At 38.3% G+C, this 23,615-nt stretch overlaps 1 protein-coding gene across 4 annotated transcripts in view; it reads right to left on the reverse strand.

Moving 5' to 3' along the window:
- The window catches only part of CACNA2D1 (calcium voltage-gated channel auxiliary subunit alpha2delta 1), a 361,220-nt gene that overhangs the window by 288,351 nt on the left and 49,254 nt on the right, over positions 1–23,615 (reverse strand). For all 4 annotated transcript variants that reach the window (XM_088054909.1, XM_088054908.1, XM_005526028.3 and 1 more), the window contains exons 2-3: positions 22,124–22,205; positions 5,758–5,874 (exon numbers count right to left, since the gene is read on the reverse strand). In XM_088054909.1, coding sequence (XP_087911035.1) covers positions 5,758–5,874; positions 22,124–22,205 — 199 coding nt within the window. The remainder of the gene's footprint in view (positions 1–5,757; positions 5,875–22,123; positions 22,206–23,615) is intronic.

Below are 23,615 nucleotides of genomic sequence, written 5' to 3' on the forward strand. Positions count from 1 at the left end.
ACGTAACAATCAACAGGAAACATCAGATTCCTCCATCAACTCAAGATGTAGCTCATAAGTGTCTCCTAATGGCAAAATCACAGTGTTTAGTGTGTCACTGTAAAGTAATGAGGGAAGTCAGAAGCACAGATTGCCCCAACTTTAGGAGAATATGAACTACACCACTGAGAATGACCTTATTTTCAGGCAAGGACTTTAGCCCTCACAGGGCTTATTAGGCTGAGAATAAAAGTAAATGGATTTACCATTTGGAATTGAAGGGACACTGGAATATAGTTTGGAAGCAATTTCAACACACCTGTTACAGCGTGTTCATATCCAGATGTGTATCCACATGTACTCACAGATATTTTCAATTTAGAGACCTGGCCCAAGGCATCACAGAGTGATCAGCTCTAAACTTTAGATTATCATGCAGGAAGGGTGGACTAAGCTATGAGACATGACTATTTTGGCCCCTTGGAATTCTTAGTGGAGCTCAGGAAACTGATGACTGAGTTGCAACAGAGCCCAAAACCAAGAGATCGTCATCTTGTCCTTTGCCCTTTGACATCTTTGTCCTGTCAAAGTTCTGCTAAATGAGTGGACAACTCAAATTTATCTATAGAGTATTTTTAAAGAATGGAAAATTATCTTGTTACTATAGGCAATTTAAGATTATCAGGCCAGAAGGTAGGTGTCCCAGGGTGCTTTTAAGAATGTTAGGTTGTTTTTTGAAATCAAAACAAAATTCAAGCTAGAGTGAAAATACTTTTCAAAAAAACAGTAGTATCAAGTACACTTACAAAACTTATTTTACTTTTATAGGTCTTTCAAGCTACACAAAAATTCCCAAACCTATTTAAAGTGCACAGGATCTCTGCCTGGGAGCCTCAAAATATGTTATAACACATTTAAGCTTCCCAGTTTTATTGTGAGAAACTGAAGCCTTATTTCAGGCAGGCAGGGAAATACTGAGAGATCTGGACACACTTGCACAGCTGTGTTGAAATTGCATCTTAACCAGCAGATAAACATTCTGAGCTCCTCATTCAGAGACACAGTTGTGCACCTTGGACATTTCCCAACAGCACGTAGAGGGAACCTGTCTCCTAGCACACAATCTGTGCCTCAGTTTCCATGGAAACTCAGCTTCCTCAGTTTTCTTAAGAAATCAAGGCAAGGAGTGAATGAAGATATTATGCCTCTGGTTGAGATGCTTGAAGAAACCTAGACAATAAGGTGCAAATGTGCACGTAATTCATCTTTATCTACACAGAGCTCAAGAAGCCAAGAACCGACTGGAGCCTTCCCCTGAGCGACCTTAACGTGAGTTAGTTAAAAGCAGACACAAATGACCCCAAAGCAAAACAAAGAAATCATCAGCAGGAATTCAGCAGTGAGAATATGACTGCCTCTCATTCTCCAGTGAAATGTATTTTAGTGGAGCTTGAGTGTTTGCTTTACACTAATGGTTTTGCTGTTGCCTTATGGTTTGGGCAGTAATGGAAGAAAAGTGTACTAATAAATGCATGGTGAGTGTACAACATAGTGTTGACAATAATATCCTGCCACTGAAGCTTTCCAAAAAGAGGTATTTTATTATGGAAAAGGCTTGCAAGGGAATATGCATAAAATAGAGTTTTGGGTAGGAGGATAAATAGTATTAATCTCAAACTATTACACAAACAATCAAACATTAAATGATTTCTGAATGCAGAAAGGGATCTTAGCTAAGCAAGAAACAGGATGTTTTGATTATTATCCCTAAAACTTCTGCAGCCTGCTTGAAAAAACTGTTACTGGGTATCAGTTATATTTAATTTTCTTTCCTTAATATTCTTCTACCTAAAAAGTACAAATTGCATACTATCTATATTATATAATTCAAATCTCTGAGCAAAAAGGAGAAGTGGTAAAACTGCAGATTTTCCTGCTGTAGAAGATCCAGGATGCTCCCCAGCTTTTACTGAGCAATGGGGAGAGGAATGCCAAGGACTGCACAGCTACCAACTTCATACTGCACAGGAGTGAAGCTGCTGTTTAAATTGGTGTGCAGCACTGGACCAAATATCACAATATTACTTTTTATATGTTGAATATGTTATATAAGCAAAATTATAATTCATTCCCCTCATGAAACAACGCATAAACAGAAAACAAAACCCCAGAAGTATTTAAAATAAACCTTTCTAATTTTAAAGTATGATAAAAAAAATCAGTATCTTTGAAAATCTTAACATTACTACAGTATTTTACATGAGCAATAAAAAAGCATTATTAATCCACCTTGTATATTAATAACTTTAAATGGTTTAATTTTATATAGTCAATGAGGAAATATTTGTAACTCTTCAAACCATATTTTAGAAATATAGTACAATGTCAGGTACTCTCTTTAATATTTCTAATTACACTCATGAAATAAGTATTAGTATCTTCCAACTTTTCCATTTGAATGAAAAAATTCTGATATATTAGCATGATCTACATAGCTCCAGAAATCTATTGCAGTCATGAATGGGGTGGGAATGTTACAACTGCAGCTAAGTCCATCAAAAATGAACGATTTGTGTGCCAGACAGCCCAATGGGCTAGGCATACTGTTTGTTGGTATCCTTGGAAAGGCTTTGTGAGGTTTGCCAATAGTTATTGCAGGACACCTTATTTTTATATTTATTTTCAGTGAAACCTCCACCCATATGCCAGTACACACCTGGGGATGCAGGTTGCAGTGTAGCACAGCTCATCTATACCCACCATTTATAAGGTACACAGAGACAGAACATCAACTTCTCCGTAGTATCATGAAATTCTAGAATTATAGAATATTCTGAGTTTGAAGGAACCCATAGGAATCATTGAGTCTAACTCCCTGCTCTTTGCAGGACCATTTGCGTAAGGGAATCCATTATATTGAAACAGGGGGTGTGCAGCAGGGTTAGGCCATACAAATACACAACAGTAAACAGCAATAAGCTATAAAAGAAACGTTCACTATTTCAACACCAGGCTCCATTGCAAGACAGTCTTTGACATCCTTCACTGGAAGGCTGTTGCCTGGCTCCCTCCTTACTCATACTACTCTCTTTCTCAACTGCACTTTGCTAGAAAATTTTCCAATTTTTTTTATCCTTTTTCTTCTATGCATCACATTTCCTAGTAAGAGTAACCTAGGAAAGCCCTGTGAGCTCAGATCAGGGCTTTCCCCTTTCTCCTTCCTCAGCCAAGTACCTATTTCAACCACCAGTTTTAAGCTTCTGTCAAACAGCAGCTCACACCCATTCACCTGGTAATTTTACTCTCATTGCTAGAGATTTTTCTAGCCCACAGTTACATGAAAACACAAATGATTCAGAATGCAAGAGACCTTTCTCATTTAAAGGTGCTCTTATGGCTCAAGGGAAGGCAACTCATTATTAGATAAGTCATCACTAATATTTGTTTATTATAACCTCGCCCTAGGGTCGCTTGTGTCTCCTTCCTAGAGGAAACCATAGCACCCCTGAGGTATGCTAGTCTCTGAACAATAACACTGCTGATGTAATTCACTGGCACCTTCCTCATGGCATCACTGCAGGATGTCTGATGCCCTTGCATCATACTCTTTCAGGATTCAGGACTTAATTAACACTTAGAGTCATATTAGCCCCATTGGTAAAACCCTCTATGCAGTCATTAGTAACACTTCCATTCAACTCCACACCTGATTTCAGAGAAAATGTGACCCATCAGACTTAAGAATGCTGAAACTTCAGAGAAATAATTCAGCCTCATTACATAAAGTTTATAAATTGACAGCATAAAGGTAGTCCTTGAAAAAAGCAGAAAGAGAAATATATGTGGAAGGTGAAGATATCCTCTTAGCAGAAATCAATAGATCAAGTTCAGGACATGAGTGTCTCCTGTGTATAAAAATATGTACAGGAAGGTTTAAAATCAGAAGTCATTGAAAGTTCTGGTATACATCTGGGATAACTGCAAAGAGAAAAGTCAGTATAAATATCTGAGCTGCTAGGAGCTACTGGACCAAAGGACCATCCTTCTCCTAATTTAGTCATCTTTTACCTCAGGAAACTGAATCATATTGCCCTTTTCAAAACGTGACCATGTGCTTGCCTCAAGTGAAGTAGCACCTTTCTTCCACATTCACAGAAAAACTGCTCTGGAATATTTCTTAAAGTAAGCATGAGATACTTCTTTAATTTTCTTAAAATTTTAAGATCACACTAGCACACACACATAAAAAAAACCCTACATTAATCTTGAGTCTTGAGAAAAGACAAGCTTTTGCTGTGGTAACTTAAAAAAAGCCAAACTGACATTGGTTGAAGGAAAAACGTGGGAAAATTAGGTATTCTCAAAGGTCTGCAAATGATTTACAATATTTTACAACAGTAGTACAAAGTCCACAGGATGCCACATAAACACAGGCCCACTGAAGTAAAACAGAAAAACAAGAAGAATATCAGATCTATTTTCCAGGAATTTGAATGAATTAGAGAAGCTTTGGCCCAGAATAACACTGATGCACATTGTGTATTAGGTAAACAAGGCAACAGGAAGAATGAACCCTTGCTAAAATCAAAGGCAGGACAATGGGTACCTCTTCTGGTACCTTTGCACAGACAACAGACTGTGCAAAATTTCATTGCCTACAGGAAGGTGAGTCCTCAGGGCAGCAGCAGCAGTTGCACTCACACTGATTCTTCAGCTGCATGAAACTGTTCTGATAAAAGGACTGTTTGGGTGGGACTCATCTCCCCCAGCTTTACACATTTACAATATAGGCATTTAGATTTGAGGCTTTTCCAGCTGACAAAGAGAGAAGGAAGTTCTTCTCAGCTATAGTTCATCCCATTTTAAAGTCTTACTCAGAAATGTCAGGTCAGTCCTGACTGAGGAGTGCCTGTTTTATTCCACTGAACAAAAAAAGGAGTTTAGGACAACCAGCTGAGTAGATGTCTACAGTTGGGTGAATTAATCCCTTTTTCTTCTCTCTTTCACTTTAAATGACATATCCAAACTCATCTGCAAGCTAATGTGGATATGTAATTGCCCAAGAAAATCCAGTCAGCTTTTACATCCTTTAAACCTATTTCTAACAGCTTCATTCTGAATGAAGTATGTTTGCTAATTCCTCCAGATCCCTCCATGTGAGTTTGGTCAGTATCTTCTGAAAAGCACTTTAAATTCTTATACTGGTGAGTGTGGTGTGAGTAGGAACCATACAAAGCAATTACCCAGGTCTGGTGTTTTACAGGATAGAAGAGAAAGGGACTGCTGGCAAAAGCTCTTTAAAGAAACAGATACCTCTTAATCTAAGCATAAAGAATTTTGAGGTCACAATGAAGCATGGCCTTCACACAAAATATGAATGAAATACAGGTTAAATTAGCAAATCAGAAAAAAAAAACAACCCTGTTTCTTGTTTCCCCAAGCTCCTTGCTGACTATAGAGTACAGTGATCTTCAAGTTATAAACATTCATGTGCGTCACCTAGAGGAATATTTTCCAATCTATTTATAACTTGATTTCTTGCTTGGCTGTGGTTTCTATCTGTCGGTCAATATTATAAACATCTGCCCTATGCCAACAAACTAGTTCATTTTTACCATGAAGTCAGGAGCCATCTTTCTACATGTCATGTCTTATACACATCACACTGACACTGCTTCTAAGTGTATAGGCAGTAAAAATAACAATGAAAGCATGTTTCAATAGTAAATAAAGATATTTTAAAATACTAAATAGAAAACTTAACCCATTAGTACTCACCACCAAGGCTTTAGACCTGTTACTTAGAAGTTTTTCAATGTCTCTGGCTGCAATTTCCACTAGCTGACGAGGGTTGTTTGCTTGTACAGTATACAACGCTGTGTTTTTCAAATAAATCTGCAAAAGAAAAAAATGGAAATAAATCAGAATGACAGTACACATTCAAAATAAGCCAAGTGACTTGACAGAAGAGACATCAAGATGTCGTCTGTTCCTACTGGAGATCCATAAAGACTACTGCTAGGAAAATCCAAATGGGCCCTGTAAAAGAAGTACTTCACGTTTTTGTCTGAGAGGTAAGAGCTGACGCTAAAAATCATTTAATAGATCTTTAAAACTGACCAGTTTGTCAATTAACCAACTGCAAAATAATCAAGGAATCTGATTCCCACAGAGTGCTAAGAAAGCAGTAAAATGAAGATCCTTTAAAATGACTGAATTTCAAATAAAATAGTTGTTGCTGAATTGAATTCTTCCTTGGTAGCTGAAAAACAAACATACCAATTGAATTAATTAATATAAGTTATGCTAATTTAATCAGTTTAGTCCCCTATCTATTTATTCATATGATAGTATTAGTATTCACAAGGAAAGAGAAGGAGGAACAACAAAGAGGAAAAAAAAGGAAAAGCAGAAATACAAAAGAGGAAATGGGGAAAAAAAATGAGGGAGAAGAGGGGAAATACAAATGTTTCTCCTCTGTCATGAATAAAGGTTACCTCTGAGGAGCTATTAACTGTTTCCAAAGCAGAACATGTATATGAAAGAGATAATTTTATTTGTTAATCAAAGACACTAAAGTGAAAAGCATGTAACCGTAAGAAAAAGAAACAAAAAAATGCAAAAAATGCATTTGTCTATATCTGTCCTACTAGAACTCGATAAAGAAAAAATACATTATCTGGAAGGGAAAAAAACTAATTTATGCGGCCGACAGATGGCCTGAGTTTACTCAAGTACTTTGCCTCTGTAGCACTGCCTGGTGGGGGCTGTGCTGTCTCCCAGGGAGTGATTCCAGGCACAGGCAGGAACGGGTCCAGCACTAATGCCCTGGCTGCCATCCAGCACGAGAGCCGAAAAACTGCCCAGCAGACTGAGCCTAGCAGCCCCGCCAGCTTTCTCGGGCTAAAGCTTAAAGAAACTCTCCACAGTATGTCTCTGGTGCCTGTAGCTGATAAGTAACACAAAACTTTTCTGACAACTACAGTTATAGATGCAGATTTTCATCAGGCATGTCCCATAAGCTGCCACAGCTTTTCAGCACTTACAAATTTTACAAAATCTCTGTTGGGTCTGGGTTTGTTGTTTATTTTCCTTCAGAAGTACAGTCATTCCTTCCTACCAGCAACTGAGCAAGTGGAATAAGCTTTATTCCTCATATAGTAATAACTATTTTAAAAAATCAGTGCACCATGATTGCACTTTTATCCCTGTATCTAATTTGTTCTTCCAGCAATGCATGATCCCATAAACCCCAATTTGAAAGCACTCCCATTTTTCACATACCTAATTCCTATAGGGAAGGTATTCCCATATCCCCAAGCTTGAATGGTTTGAAAGCTGCAGACAGTCAAACTGTTGGACAGTGGGACATTTGTAGGGAAAAAATAAACATTTTCATATTTCTTCTCCAGCACCAGATAACAGAAAAATTCAAAAGCCTGAATCACATACTGAAGAGATCATCACCAAGAGATAGGAACATCCTTAAAACCTTTATAACAGATATTGTGGGTCCTACCACTAAGAAAGCCTGACTTTGAGGCTGGCTTCACAACTTGTATTTGTCAGTGATCTCAAAAAAATAAAATTCAGAACAACTCCCACCCAAAATAATATCCTTTGAGATTTGCACAAGATTCCACATAGGTCTGAGTCAGTTATTATTCTTTTCCCCTTTTTTGTTTTACCCCATGGCAGGGCTCGGAGCACTGATCCACCCTGCTTCTACTGCCAGTGGAAGATTTATCCTGCAAGCTCCTAAACAAACAGCATCAGAAATTACTTGGAACATCATACACTTCTTTATTTTCCTGAAGTGTGAGACCTGTCTCAACTACCAAGGAACAGTCTAATATTCATTAATTATTTAGGAGGTGTGTACATAATTTATTTGTTGCCTACTACCCTTTTCTTTAATTCACCATAGCACTGCAGCAGGTCAGCACAAGATTACACAAAGAAATGATACACACTTCAGAATCTGGCACCCTGGGACAAACTTCTCCTTCTCCAAGCCTCCCACCTAGCAGTCTAACAAAATTAGCAAATGCTCATCACAAATAGCCATAAAGGGTGTTATTGGCAAAGGTGTGATCATTTGTCTCACAAAATACAATTTGGCAGGCTCTGTAGCTTGTTAAATGAGCTAATTTGAATACAATTTATTAAACTGCTTTAACTAAATTAATGTAAATTTCTATTGGTTTTTACATCTAAAATATTTTTAAAACTTTAATCACTAATGTTTTGCTAAAAGATATCCAAATTGCCAGTAAAACCCTGTCACTTGTCACAGAATAAAGCCTCATTGCATGACTAAGCAAAACCTGTAAGGTCAAAGCACAAAAATACTTTAATTCTTTTCTTAAGTCAGTAGTCATGCACTTCTTTATTCAGGAAAAACTGTAATAAAATTACACATAATGAACTGCAAGGTTTTAGGGGAGAGAACGTGACGAAGAGAGTCACATTAAGGTGAAACAACACAACAATAGTTGAATGTGACAAAGATTAGAGAAACTGCCGACTCCTCAGCAGAACGTGCCCCTCTCTGTTCAGTCTTCAAGGACATGTTTATAAATCTCTCACAAAGAGATGTTCTCCTTGCTTCCTATAAAGCTCACCAGGGCAAGTCAAACACCTCTGCACAAATTGAGAGAGAATGAAAGATGTTATTACATGGCTCTTGCTATACTGCAGCAGGCATTGGGGCTGGCCCTAGCACTGAAAATTTATTTAAATGGCCCTCATGCTTTATCACACCCAGAAAAAGAATTATTTTCAACTGCAGTAGAACTCCTTTGCCTCTTTGTGTGTTTGTTTGCCCTGAACATGTCATTCTCCCAGTTTAGAAAACAACAGAGCCTTTCCTTCAGGCAGTGGTAACTTGGCTGAGAACCCAAACATAGGACATGAACATGCCACTCTCATTTCCATCACCGAATACTTCCGTGGACATAGAAATCATACCAGCTAATGTCTTCAGAAGTTCAAACCCAGAATTCCAAAAGTTAACCAAAATCACTGTAGTTTTTCCAGCTTTGTAAGAGAAACAAAATAGTTCAACCTTTCCAGTAATACTGATCTGTACAAGGTAAATCTATGGATGCTTTTATTATTTCAATACTCCTTTCAAGACCACTTAGCTCAGCTAGGCTGAGACATCTCTGTCAACAATCAATGCCTTATCACCAAATACTATATTGTCAGTCTAGACCAGCTGGAGACTACAATGATGGCAAAAACTCAAAGACAGTGCTGAGCTTGCAGTAAAATCAACCAAAATTTTGTGGTGGGTTTTTCCTCCATCTTTTCTGAAAGCAACCACACCAAACTACTGAGTACTTGTGAAATCTTGACCTAGGTTTTACAAGCTTGTCTACTAAAATAATTAACCTATTTAATAAGTTTTAAAAATCTTTCTGAACAGATTAAAACTTATATAAAGGCTGAGTAAAGAATTCTCTTTCTGCCCACTCCTCACTTTTGGAAAGGACCTCCCATTGCCAATTCCCCCTGGTCCTTCCAGTCTCTTCTTTCCATCACTTTGTGGCACTACCAGGCCTCAGTGACCAAGACCAGACTCACCAGGAACCTCTGCCTGTACCCCGGGCCATCAGCTCAATTTCAGCCTAGTCCTCAGCTGAAAAAAAATGTTCATTTTTTCCTGAAATTTTGGGTAATGTTAAAATAAATAAATAAATAAATAAATAAATAAATTTTAGCTTTATTAATAATATTCAATCTTTTAAAGATTCAAAGTTTATGTTTTAATAACTTTGTTTACCTGACAAAATATCAACTAATAACACACGTATATTTAGCAATTTTAGTTTTTGTTTTTACCAGTGCCATGAAGATACATCATGATGTCATTTCTGAAAGAAAAGCAGAGAGGAGAGGTCATGTGACAGACGTTCAAACATATGATGAGATCTTGGGAGCAGGAAATGTCAGAAAAAAGAAATAACCATTTTCTAATTTTATATTATATTTATTATATATATTATGTTATGTTATATTGTATTATATTATATAGTATTATATAGTATTATTGCTAACTTTTTATTACTGTAGATATTCTCCTTTAACTGAAATTTTAGTAGCCAAAAACAATATGATCTACCCAGCATAAGAAAATCCTATCCTCTTACTAGTGTATCGTATCTCCAAAGTTATATTAATACTTTCTATTTCTAATACATGCCAGACAATTTTCCTTTCTCACAAGACACTTCTTTTCTTTGAATCAGTCACAATTCACTGTGAAACACATTGAAAAATGCTCATTCCTAAGAAGCATTCTGTGTGTTCAAAGAAATCAGTCTGAGTATTTTATATGTCTTACTCTCTGCTCCATATAGTGTATAAATAAGATTACAGCTGCTCCCTAGCAACTCACAGATGCCTTCATTCCTGAAATTCATGGCAACAACACAAAGGAGGAAACCACCCCAATAGTTAACTGTAGCTGTTGCTTTTCAGAGTCACTTGCCTGATCACTGACTGCTCTAAAGGTCTGGGATGACAAGTGACAGGGCAGCTGATGTGCTGAAAACCATGACTTACCATAGTAGTGACAGGCATGTTAGGAAAAAAAATTATCAGAGCAAGTTCATTCTTAAGTAAAATACTCAGACTGAATTCTGCAGGATGCTGGGAACACTTATGCCTCAGTTAACATCAGAGGATAAGCAGTGCCAGAGTCAATGGGCTCACTCAGGTGCCTACTCAAAGGGAAACATATAATCAAGCACACTTTGTAGGAATCATCAGCCCCTTTTAACTGTTGATAATTAATAGAGTAGTCCAGAGGACTTTCAAATTAAGAAGCAATTTTTGTAATTGCCACTTCGTATTTAAACCTTGATAAAAAAGGAGTTCAGCTTTCTACTTCTGCTACTTTACATGATAAGAAGATTTTACATCCCGCTTTGTTAAGAAAAGTGTATTTTAAGGTATTCAATTTTACTTCCTAATGATAAAAATACAGTATTAAATAAGTGGATGACATCATTTATGAGTTTCATAGCAGTTTCAACTCAGGCATTTAGCTGAGACTAAGAACTCAAAATTCCCAATTCCTGAGTACAAGTGGATCTTTCTTGCAACAGAGGAACAATAGGAATAAAATTTTTCACATTTATTCTGCACTTCTGGTATATTTGGAGATGGGCACTTAGGTAATTTCTCAAACTCACTTATTCATAGGAAATCTTGGCCTGCCTTAACTGTTCTTAATGCAATTTATCATCTACCAACTCTCTCCCCAAAAGTAATTTTAAATCTCAGGGAATTCAAATGTTTTTTTTTTTTGCATTTTACTAAGCACAGGACTTGGAAAATTATTAGCTCTAATGGTTTTGTTGGGTTTAGTGTATGAATATTTTTTAAAGAAAATGGTTCATTTTATTCTGAGCTTCTACAAAAAAAAAAATCTGATTATAAGTACCAACAGGACAGAATTTATTATTGTTAAAGCCAACAGAATATTACAAATTAATCAAGAAGAGTGCCTTGATCAAAGATTATCCGGATCATCAAATAGTAATTAAAACTACGATAATGTTAGACCATCTCTTCCCTTGAGCTTGAGGAAGCCTTGTTAATGCAGCCACCTATTCTTAGTGACTTACAGCTGCTTTTGTTTGCTGAAAGAACATTTCAAAATGTCAGTTTATTGCTAAGGGAGTAGAGAGAGAGTGGCATCTGCAAACAGTAAATGAGGCTCCCTGTGTTTTGACAATCTCTTAATTTCCATTTGGGCTACAAGGAAAACTTGCAGATATGTATTCACATTTCCCAGCTCGACATTGGTCAACGTGTAAACTCAGTAGAATTCTGTTTGGAGAATTCTGTTTTTAATGCCTGCAGCTTTGGTATTTGGTTGCAAGCACAATATAGCAGTGGCAGTGGTATACCTCAGATGGGGCATACATTGTTAAAAAAGCTGTTAATAGCCTTGGGAGTCCCTAAACAGGCTAACCCATCTCACACATTATTATAATTCTGGTAAATGGACTGTGACTCCACAATGAATTTCCAAAGTGACCATGTTTCACTGTACCAACCCCTTCATAATTCCATTCTAAAAGTAATTCTGATCCCCTTTTCCTTCACCACACCCCTCTCAGAGACAGCAGACTGGTGTCCTCGCCTTAGGAATGAAAAGACAAGTGTGAATAGCGTGTCTATTTATGCTTAGAAAGAATGCAAGTGCTTCAGAGGCTGGCTTAATATTCTCTCACTCTGCCAAATTTTCTGTTATCTATTTTATTGCACATTACTATGGTTATTTAATTTTTTAAATAGAGTTTCTCCCTTTTTTCATTTTTTTTCCTTAAAAAAACAACACAAAAAACCTGCACTTTAGTGAGAAACTTCAGTTGTAGACAACCAGAATGACCCATAAATATGACCTGAACTCAAGGAAGTTTAAACCAATGTAAAACTGGTGACCCAATAACAGTGGATCAACAACTTCAAAATAGTTAACTTGTTTAAATTTTCATTTCAAGATTATATAAAAATGTAGTTTTGTTTTATATGGGTAAAAAGTCTTCTCTGCTTTATGTTTTTTAAAAAAAAAGTTGCTTAGTATTTTGTTTTATTGAGGACAACAAAAAGAAGCAAAAAGAGAAATGAAAGAATATAACACACTTCTGATTTTTGAAGTCAGTCATAGGGAACCTCACTGAGTGGTACAAATTGAACTAATTGAAAATTTTCTTTATTTCTTTATTTTCCAAATTTAAACACTTGCATTCCTTTCTTGGAGCACTAGAGAGTACATCCAGGACATATAGTAAACAGCTTCATAGTTACACCAGTTGTGTCTACAAGTGTTGTGGTATCAGTTACATTTTCCATTTTCAGGGGTGAAGGATGGACTGCACCATATATTGTTATTTTATATGTCAGAAGTATTTTGAAATCCAGGGTCAAAATACTGACAAACTCCTCAGAACCTATGACAATCACAACATTTCAATCAAAAATTTCATTTTCGAATGAACTTCAAACTTACAAAGTCCACAGCCGGGACTTCCAGAGAAATGTCCACCAAATACATTTGGGTTGTTATCCTTAAAATCAACTATCTTTAAAAAAAATCCAGTTCTTGCATTTCTTCTTAATACTTTTCTAATCATAAAACTCTCCATTACTTCAACCTTAACAAGGGTGAGTGTAGCATAATTTGGAATGTCTCCATATATCCCCTCGGTCCATCTGCTAGCTCATCAGAGAATAGCATGAGATACAAAATTATCTGCCTTTGGCTAAAGCATATACAAATCTAATCCAACTTGATACATAGTAGTTAAAATAAGTAAATAAATAAATAAATAAATACATTAATGCATAAAATAATAAATAATACAGCTGATAAAAAAAATAGAAGTTTCAACTCCAGGTATCTATTTGACATTTTCAAAAACTAATTTCTTTGCTAATTCATTAAATTTACTTTATGACTCTAAAGAAAGAACAATAAATATCGTGCAAATCATTGAGAAAAATAGTAAGAAAGGAATTGTTTACTGCTAAGTTACCTGCCACATCACCTTCTTAAGCAGGAATTGCAGGCTCCTATGATAATAGGGAAGATCATCCAGATCTGAGTCTTACATGAATTTTAAGTAAGCTGTTGAAGTCTCCCCTTGCACAGACCTGTACACAGATAATGAATGAACAAGGCAAGCACTGTATGACAGCTCTATAAGTTTAAGCCAGTGGTGTGTTTGTAGGGCTTCTAGAACAGAGCTTCTAAGATTAGTTTAGCTAAAATCTGTAGAATCCTACAGAAAGTTACTCCGGGTTACAATTCCTTCTGGCAGAAGGAAGGTTTCCTGAACATCCTTGCTCCAGGGCAGTTCAAATCAGAGACCAGTCTCTCCTACAAGTCACTCATCTCAGTTAAGCTCTAGAGACTGATCCCAGACCTGGAAAGCTGAACGTGTGGCCTGGGAAGCTGCTGCCAGTGTGAGTGCTTGAGCAGACTCGCACCATCTGTGCATTAGGCACACAGACCTCACACTGAGCAAGGGATGAAATGTGCTCCTGCAGAATCTTGGCTGGGCTCTTCACTAAGGAAGATCTAATTAATATAAAACAGCATTCGAAAGACAAAATAAATAAAAAAATTTCTAACAATTGCTGCTGGACTCATTTTGTGAATGAAGTCATCACCACATCTCGTATACCCATACCTAGCTGGCTCTCTTTTTATTTTGTAGGAAGAAACAGTATTTTTGTCTCAGTAGGAATATTTAAAGGCTAAGTCAACCTCTATGGATTCACTCTACAGCTCCTGGAACTGTAAGAACAGCATGCCCTATGAACATCATGCATGGATTGTTTTTGCAGAGATGTATCAAAAAAGGAAGCAGATTCGGAGAGTAGAGTTCTTCGGAACTGCCTCTATCTGCTGCTTCATTCTATTATGATGTTGCCTGAAAAGGTTTCACTGCACAAAATGGCATTTTTTGCTGTAACAGCCATAGTGAAGCTCCAGTGTGTTTGTCACATCAAAGCTCTTTACACAGAACCACATTTTTTAATTCAGTGTTTCTGTAAAAGAGGATTCTCTTCAATCAGTTTGGAACAGACAAGCTTGTGCATTGCTACAAGGCATGTTCTCTAATCCAAGGCCTTCTTTTCTGGGTACTGCAGGGTTCCCCTCCTTCTCTCTCTCCTGTCCCTAGAGGTATTTTAGGAGCTGGAGTCCAGAAGCATACTTGTGGTAGTTTATTAGATTAAATGAGCTGTCAATTAGCTTAGTCATGAGTCTTTTCTGTGAACAGTCTATGTAAAAATGGAAGTTGCGCATACTTCCATGAAAATGAAACTATGTACTTACTTAATTCTGTAGTTCACTAGGCTCTTCTCCTTTTTTTTCCTGTATATTGAGGTATCTATTTTAGACCAGAATGTGACTCTGAACTTTGTACGTATTTTTGTCTTTTCAAAGACAAAATCCTTACCAAGAAATGCAGCTATTCAGATCAGCCTCAATATTTATTTTGTTACATGGATTTTAAAATTCTATTAACCTGCTGTCTATTACTTATTTTTTTTCTAACAGTCTATTTCCTCTGTAGAAACCACATATTCACACCACAGCAGCTTCATAATGCCTGAATGCACAGAGTTGACGGGTAAGACAAAGTTACATGAACCTTCTTAAGTTGAAATGACAATTGCATGACTATTTGTTGCTGTTGTTTTTGTTGTTTTTTTAAAAAAAACATAACACTTATAAAACTAGAAAGAATATACTAAGTTTTGCTTTGTTGAGGGACAGTTAAAGAAGCACGCTGGACAAGATTTTCCTGTGTATCCTGTATTCCTGGTTTCAAGTCCCAAGCTGTACATACAACACCTCCTTATAAACATTCCCTTGGCTCTTCTAGGGGAAAAAAAAACTCCTTAGGAAGGACGAAACAGTACTTTCTTCAGCTGGGAAACTACTGCAGCAATAGCCTCTGCTTTTTGTGTAAAAATCTGTTGGGTTTTTTTAATACTATTTACCAATATTTGGTTTGTAAATTAAATGTTATTAGTCATGATTCTTAGCAAATGTAAATTGGTGTAATCCACTGCAGAGTGGAGCTCTGCCAGTTTTCAACCAGCTGAGTATTTTGGCATCTTGGGTCCTGACTTCCTGCCTTGTTGAATCAATCACTGCATCACTGTAATGGGGATATTACATTGCTATAGCATCCAAGTTGGAGTTGTCCCAGATTGCACCTAAACTCATAGTGATGTCCAAAAAAGCAGGATTTAAATATGTGCTTTAAATCTATTTCTGGAAGATTAATTTGAGACCATTCCCAGAGAGTATCACAGAACCAGATAATGTGCTGACTTGGAAGGGACCTGCAAGGATCATCGAGGGCAGCTCCTGGACCTGTGCAGGACACCCCAATCCCACCATGTTTCCTTTGGGCACCACAACAAACAGCTCTCGCCTGCCTCTCCATCTCCTTGTTTCTTCTACTCCAGTTATTCTGCTTTGCCTGGTTAAGGCTATGGATAACAGTAGCCTCAAAACAAAACTCCAAATTTTAATGGCATCCAAGCTTTCTTTGGCAATTTTTCTTACTACAGGCATTATATTGCTGTCATCATTGTTAACAAGAGAAAATATGTATGAAATGTGCATCAGCACAAATATATTCATATTTTCAGAGGCAGAATCCCTAATGAACTAATTAACTCCCAAATATTTTGTATTTTAAACACTATGTGGAATATTCATTAATACTGTTGTGTATTCTCGCTTGTACAGATATTTTCAAAAGTTTTGATTAGTGAGTTACAATGGCTTACAATGGCTATATTATATATGCAAAAGCAAGAGAAGGAATGATTAGTCACCAGGACAAGACAGAGATTCCAAGTCACTGTAAGAAAATTGCTAATGAAAAAAAAAAAGGGAATACTCTTCTGAGGAGATTCTTTTCCATGAATATGATTCCATGAAATTTAGTACATATTGAATGCAAACATGTTAAATACAGAACATACTTTCCCTGGTTTTATCTATGTCCACACTGCAGAATAAATAAGACTTCTACCAAGGTACTGATCTCAACAGGACAGCTATCCACTTACCACATACCTCACCTGATTTTAATGGTCATTGACACTTTAATTTTTTTATTCCTTTGTAAGTACATAATATACTCTGAGTTTTACATTCCTTCTGGTCAAAAGTTCTCCCAGAAAGTTCTCTAAAATCAAATAATTGAGAATTAAGGCAGTACTCCTATCTCTCTCCCTCATGGTCATAACAAAATATTTTATAGTTCTCCAGAAGAGACCACAGTGTAATTCTCTGCAGCACAAAGATCCCCGGACACCCAAGGCACATCCAAGCACGAATAGCACTGATGAACCCGAGATATATTCAGCAAGTTGTGGGGGCACCATTAGCGCAGCAGCTAATTGAGAAAGTCCTGCCTTATGGAGAACTAGTTCACTCTAGGTGAGAACATATTAACTGTGCTACTTTGAGAGCTACCCTGGTCACTTCACAGAATTCACAGAATTCACAGAATCACTGGGTTGGAAGATGCCTTGAAGATCATCAAATCCAGCCTATGCGCTAACACCTCAGCTAGACAATGGCACTGAGTGCCACATCCAGTCTTGTTTTAAACACCTCCAGGGATGGTGACTCCTCCACCTCCCCAGGCAGAACATTCCAGTACTTTATCACTCTTTCCATGAAAAACTTTTTCCTAATATCCAACCTGTATTTCCTTTGGCACAGTTTAAGACTGTGTCCTCTCTTTCTGTCAGCTGCTGCCTGGAGAAAGAGACCAACCCCCACCTGACCGCAGCCACCTTTCAGAGAGTTGTAGAGAGTGATAAGGTCACCCCTGAGTCTCCTTTTCTCCAGGCTAAACAACCCCAGCTCCCTCAGCTGTTCCTCACAGGGTTTGTGTTCCCAGCCCCTCACCAGCCTCGTTGCCTCCTCTGGATGCACTCAAACATCTCAACATCCTTCCCAAACTGAGGGACCAGAACTGGACACAGCACTCCAGGTGTGGCCTCACCAGTGCCAAGTACAGGGGCAGAGTGACCTCCCTGCTCCTGCTAGCCACACCATTCCTGACATTCCAGGGGCCTCTGGCCTTCTTGGCCCTCAGGGCACACTGCTGGCTCATGTCCAGCTGCTGTCACCAGTGCCCCCAGGTCCCTTTCTGCCTGGGCACTGTCCAGCCACACCGTCCCCAGCCTGTAACACTGCAGGGGGTTATTGTGGCCAAAATGCAAGACCCAGCACTTGGACTTATTAAACTTCATCTTGTTGGACTCTGCCCATCCATCCAACTGTTCAGGTCTCTCTGCAGAGCCCTCCTACTTTCCAACAGATCGACACACACTCCCAACTTAGTGTTGTCTGCAAATTTACTAATGAAGGACTCAATACCCTCATCCATGTCATCAATAAAAATATTGAACAGCTCTGGCCCCAGCACAGACCCCTGAGGGACACCACTGCTCACTGGCCCCCAGCTGGATGCAGCCCCACTCACCACCACTCTCTGGGCCCAGCCATCCAGCCAGTTCCTAACCCAGCACAGAGTGCTCCTGTCCAAGCCGTGGGCTGCAGCTTTTCCAGGAGTTTGCTGTGGGAGACAGTGTCAAAGGCCTTGCTGAAGTCCAAATAGACAATGTCCACAGCCCTTCTCACATCCACCAGGTGGGTCACCTGGTCATAAAAGATCAGGTTGGTCAGACATGACCTACCCCTCCTAAACCCACGCTGGCTGGGTCTGATACCCTGGCCATCCTGTAAGTGCTGTGTGAAGGCACTCAGTATAAACTACTCCATTACCTCACCAGGTACTGAGGTCAGGCTGACTGGCCTATAATTACCAGGCTCCTCATTCCTACCCTTTCTGTGAATGGGTGTCACATTGGCAAGCTTCCAGCCATCTGGAACCTCACCAGTGAGCCAGGACTGTTGGTAAATGATGGAAAGCAGCTTTTCAAGCTCATCTGCCAGCTCCCTCACCACCCTGGGATAGATCCCATCTGGTCCCATAGATTTATGAATATCCAAGCATCTCAGCAGCTCTCTGACTGCCTCCTCCTGGATAACAGGGGGACCACTTCAGAGATCATCACAGAAGGCTTAATTGCACAAAGCAGACACAGATTGTAACTTCAGCTGAATCAGTGGGAATTCTTCCCCTGAGTCCAGGAGAGGTTGACCAGGCTGTGAAATGGTTATAATCTGTTACATGTTCTTGCTAAGAAATTTAACACATACTTGGCCAAATTAATATTAAGTTTCCCTAGAACAAGGGAAGACATTTCTCCAACCAATCTGATTATTACAGCTTTTGACAGAAAGTCATGCTTACTATTTTATAATAGGAGCGAGTCTGCTCCTTTGTTTTATGTTATTCATTCTGCTTTTAGAATGAGAAAGGGCAGAAAACCCAAACAAAGTATTTAATTTTTCAAGTTTACATGAAGACTACAGGTTTGGTCCAAACAATTCTGGAGTTGGAAGAAATAAATCACAAAGTACGCTGAAAATTCAATCTGACTGTAAGCATTTTTAAAGCTTGAGCAACTGAAGGCAAGTTCTGTGAATAAAAGTGACAAGCATGTGGGCATGCTGTTTTTCATGTCTTGTAGTCTCCATTTCTCCAAGATTGTGGTTCATATCAGAAGACATCTAACTGAATGTTAATTTGCAGTGAGCAGGAAAAAAAAAGAAAAAAATAAGGATGTATTCAGAAATGGGAAAGTGACAATAGCCTGTAAAGAAGGAGAGGGAGACTTCATGGCTTACACCTTGCAGGGCTTTGCATTTTCCCTTGCAGCCAAGAGAGCTAATTAAAACCTCAAGTCTAGAGAAAGACATCATGCCACGTCGGTCAAACACATGGCTTTGATATTTTACATGGAAATATCCCCCTTTCATGCTTTAAATCCTAGGATTACAAGCACATATCGACCACCTTGTGAGTATCCTCTGAGATAGTATTATTTGCTTGAAGTCTGTTGTAAATTCAGGCTGTTCAAAAGAAACTTACCTATAGTATTCACACACTCATTTTGTTTTTATCCACATGAATGTCACTGTGGCAAAGCTGGTAGCACTACAGATTATTAGGCTTGCCCAGCAGTTTTCATCATAAAACTGTTTAGCAGCTTGCAAATTTGCCAAATATTAACTACATAAAAAACGTTTTCCTCAGGGAAAAAAAGAATGACATCATCAATCTCTTGGCTTTTCATTATCTGTTTTACTAAGAACTGTGGTTCTTGCACAAAAAGGCATAGAAAAATGGTTGAGACATTAACTTATTGTTTTGCTCCAGTTAGAAAAACTGTGTAACTCATTTTCTTATTGCCTATCAATTGTAGATTAAAACCTGAATTCTATGTATTTAAAGATATATTTTAGTCTTTAGTGTTAAAAAAATTTTAGCCTGAAAAGGACCTGCAGATTACTGCAGAGATTTCGTCAGCGAAACTGCTGAGAACACAGGTGTATTCCAACTCAGAGATCGTCACTCCTAGAGAATGTCCCACCTCCTCTGCAGTTAAAGATCAGACTTGCTGTGGTCTCTCAGGTCTACACCCAAGACGTGAAGGAGAAGAAAACTGAATGAAGGATGAATTGCAAGAGACAGATACAGGACACAGGAGAGAAAAGACTGGAAAATGGCAAGCAAAGAGTAAGGGGAAAACGAGACTGGAAGGTGAAATAGAAAAATCATACAAGAGGAAATTACAGCTCTGGGACTGAGAATTAGTGATGGAGGAAAAAGTGAGAAAGGGGGAAGAGCAATTCCTGTGGAATAGAAGAGATGAGACTATCGTGACAGGCTGGCCACTCATACCTGGATAGAATGTTTTGGAAATGCTAAGAAAAAGGAAGGAGTTAAGAAAGAGGTGCTGATCTGGAAAAAGCTGAGGAGAGAGATCCTAAAACAGAGACAAGAAACTAGTGTGAAATAGAAAGGCAGAGTGGCCAAGAAGCAAAGGCAGGAACTGAGAGAGAAACATAGCATAGGTTGAGGAGAAATGAAAGGCAGCCAAACAACACAGCAGGAAAGGAATGGAAAGCTGAATGATAAATCAGAAGATGCTGAATGGTAGGGAAAAAGACACAGCAAGTGCAGAATAGACCAGATCACACATACATTAGGTAAGCAAAAAAGGACTAATTGCAGAAGTTCCCCACCAGAACCTGGACCCTGATGATTTGTAAATCTTGTTCTCTGTCATCAGATAAGTGTGAAATCCACCTACAAAAACTCCAATGACAGTTCCATGATTCCAAACCTTATATTTCCTCAGGAAGCTCATGCGCCAGACATTTATGCATTGGAAACCCATGCTTGTACAAATCTGATGATTTGTGTTAGGATTTCAAGATTTTGTTTTCAGTTTGTTTAGGGTCTTTAAAGATTAGAATGTGCACCTAAAGCATCTGCCTTGAATTGTGTTGCAATATGACGCAGTCAAATATTAGGAAAGGCCAGCACTAAAATAAACTCTAATCTTCATTCATGTTCATCATGCATGCAGTGACACAGCCCTTCCTTTTATAAGACAGTGATGATCTCATCTGAGCTAATGGACATCTGAGCTAATCATCTGACCTCCTCTTATAGTCAGTAAAGACAAAATGTCCTTCTGGGACAAGATACACACAAGAAATGAATGTCTGGGCAAAAGGTCATTAAGGTCAAAGGAATACATTAATACACAATGCTAAATCTGACAACTTCACCCAAGATTTTTTCTGTGTGTTTCTTAACAGCTTCAAAACCTCTGCTATCCATTTCATGGATCATTTGGGATTATTTTCTGAAAACCAGATCTCAAGGCTTCACGTTCAATTCCCTAGCACCAGAGGCTTTCGCCAGCAAACAACAACTCAGTTTCCTGATGCAGCAGCAAAATTTCCCTCACCTCAAATCAGACATCCATCAGTTCAAAGCAAGAGCATTTGCACAGGGACAGGGAGAGGGAAATGTATGATCATATGGTTGTATACTGGATTTTGATGTATACACACAAAATTATACAGGCAGTGTAATTCTGACATGTTCTTAATTGTGTCTTCATTTTTATGCAATAGCATATGTGTTGTCACCATCTATGAATAGAAAAACAAAAAAAATCTCAATGAAAGATTTGTAAATTCTTCTCTATAACAAACTTGGTTTTAAATTTCAACAGTTGAATTAAAGTAGTTTCCATTCTCATCATTTCTGCTAACCAAAATCTGCCTCATTTTAGAAAACATGTCAGAAAGATAGGTTCCCTCGTTAATAGAGGGCAGAATTCCCCATCACTGTGAACGTTTGCTTCCTGGATACTGTATTTGACAAACATAGAAGATAAAAGTGCTTGCTTCAGGTGGAAGTGTTGCAACAATGGCAAGCCTTAATCAGCCTGCAAAGCTGGTTAAGTATTATCAGTGAGGAAGTGCTGCAACACTGAGTGATGGATGTCTGCTCTCCATTTTTCTCTCGGTAAGCACTGCAGAGTTTAATCCCCAACATCATTTTTGTATGCTGGGATGAAATGATTTTAAAGCCTAGAAGATGCAAGCCTTTCACTTCACTTTCTAATTACAGCAGTCTAGGACACTTCTTACATCAGCAAGCCGGTCCACTCCGCTTGCAGTCCGTGCGAGAGTCACAAGATCTTCTTGCATCTTATCCACCCATGCTTTTATCCTGCAGAAAAGAAAAGAAAGAAGCATCTTATCAGATCACTGACAAGTGGAAATGTACATACAAACATATAGCACAAAAAAGGGAAAAAATGAAAAGGATAAGTTGAATACAAAACATAAGAGACTTGTCTTTGAGGTTTTTCTTCTACCCAGCTTTGTTGACCTGAATCTGCTCGTTCAGTTGTCTGTGGTAGCCACCATGCTATGCCCCCTGTAAACCCAAGAGTGGCATCGTATCTCTGTTGCCAAGCTGCAGCTAAAATCCCCATAAGGGAGCTGGCACACTGCTTGCCAGGACAAGCTCACTCCCAGAAATGCCTCTCCCGAGTGCCCCAAGGTCCTTCTCCCAAAAAATAGTGCAGGCAGAGAAAAACAGCAGCTGGAATCAGGTTTACAAACCACACTAGATTTTCTGGCCTGTAGCCTCTCTTCAAGGAAGCAGCAGCAGGACAGGCAGCAGTGGCCACGAGCTGTTTTGGAAAGGCACATTTGCTCCTGGCTGCTGTCACCAGGGAACAAGTGATTTGCTGCTCTGCCTGCTCTGCTCCCTGTGCCCAGTAAACATGACTCTGGAAAAGCATTGGCTACAACACAGTTTCTGTGCCATGTCATACACTCTGTAGCAGGAAAGGAGACATGGTGAAAGTTTATTCCAGCAAAATCCATCAGATTTTCAGAAGAAGGCTGTCTTGCTTGCTTAGCCATAAAGTTTCATGTCCAACCCATCTCTCACATTATCCCTGCCATTATGCCAGCTTTCTGCTCTGAAACCTAGAACAGATAAACATATTTATCTTAGCCATTTCCCAGCCTAATTCTCATACCCCAGGGATATCAACTTAGATTAATTCATTAATAAAGACAGGGAAAAGGGAGATTCCATTTTTGCTTCAAAATGGGAAATTTGAAAGACTGAGAAGATGAAAACTGATTTTACTCCTTTTTCCCATGCCTTTAATGAATACATTTTCTGCTAATCAACAACCAATATTTTCAAAGAGTGCCATCTCTATTATTATTTTTATTATATTTATATTTTTATTAAAGGACCCTTCCTCACGCTTTCTTCACACATGAAAATTAACTATAGTAATTGATTCCACTGTTGGTGTAGTGCTCCCAAACTTTCCCTTCTATACTTTACTTTCCAAAAACTAAACTAAAATAAATTAATTTCCTGGTTCAAGTCTCCAAAAAGGCCTATATTATACAAACATTAGTTCTGTATAGAAATCAGTTTGTTTAAAACCATAGCGCATCATGTTTCCCATGGCTTCAAGACCATCATTTGTGTGTCTGAGAGAAGCATATTGTCTCAAAAGCACAAGCATGAGCACAAACAAGAAAATGCTGCCATATTCCATTTTTCTATGTGAAAGAAGGAGATATATGAAAGATGAAAAAGTGAAAC

The sequence above is a fragment of the Pseudopodoces humilis genome, chromosome 5 (genome assembly GCF_049639895.1).
Source record: "Pseudopodoces humilis isolate 2021_Gansu_Grassland_sample_001 chromosome 5, ASM4963989v1, whole genome shotgun sequence".
In the NCBI taxonomy this organism is placed as follows: domain Eukaryota; kingdom Metazoa; phylum Chordata; class Aves; order Passeriformes; family Paridae; genus Pseudopodoces; species Pseudopodoces humilis.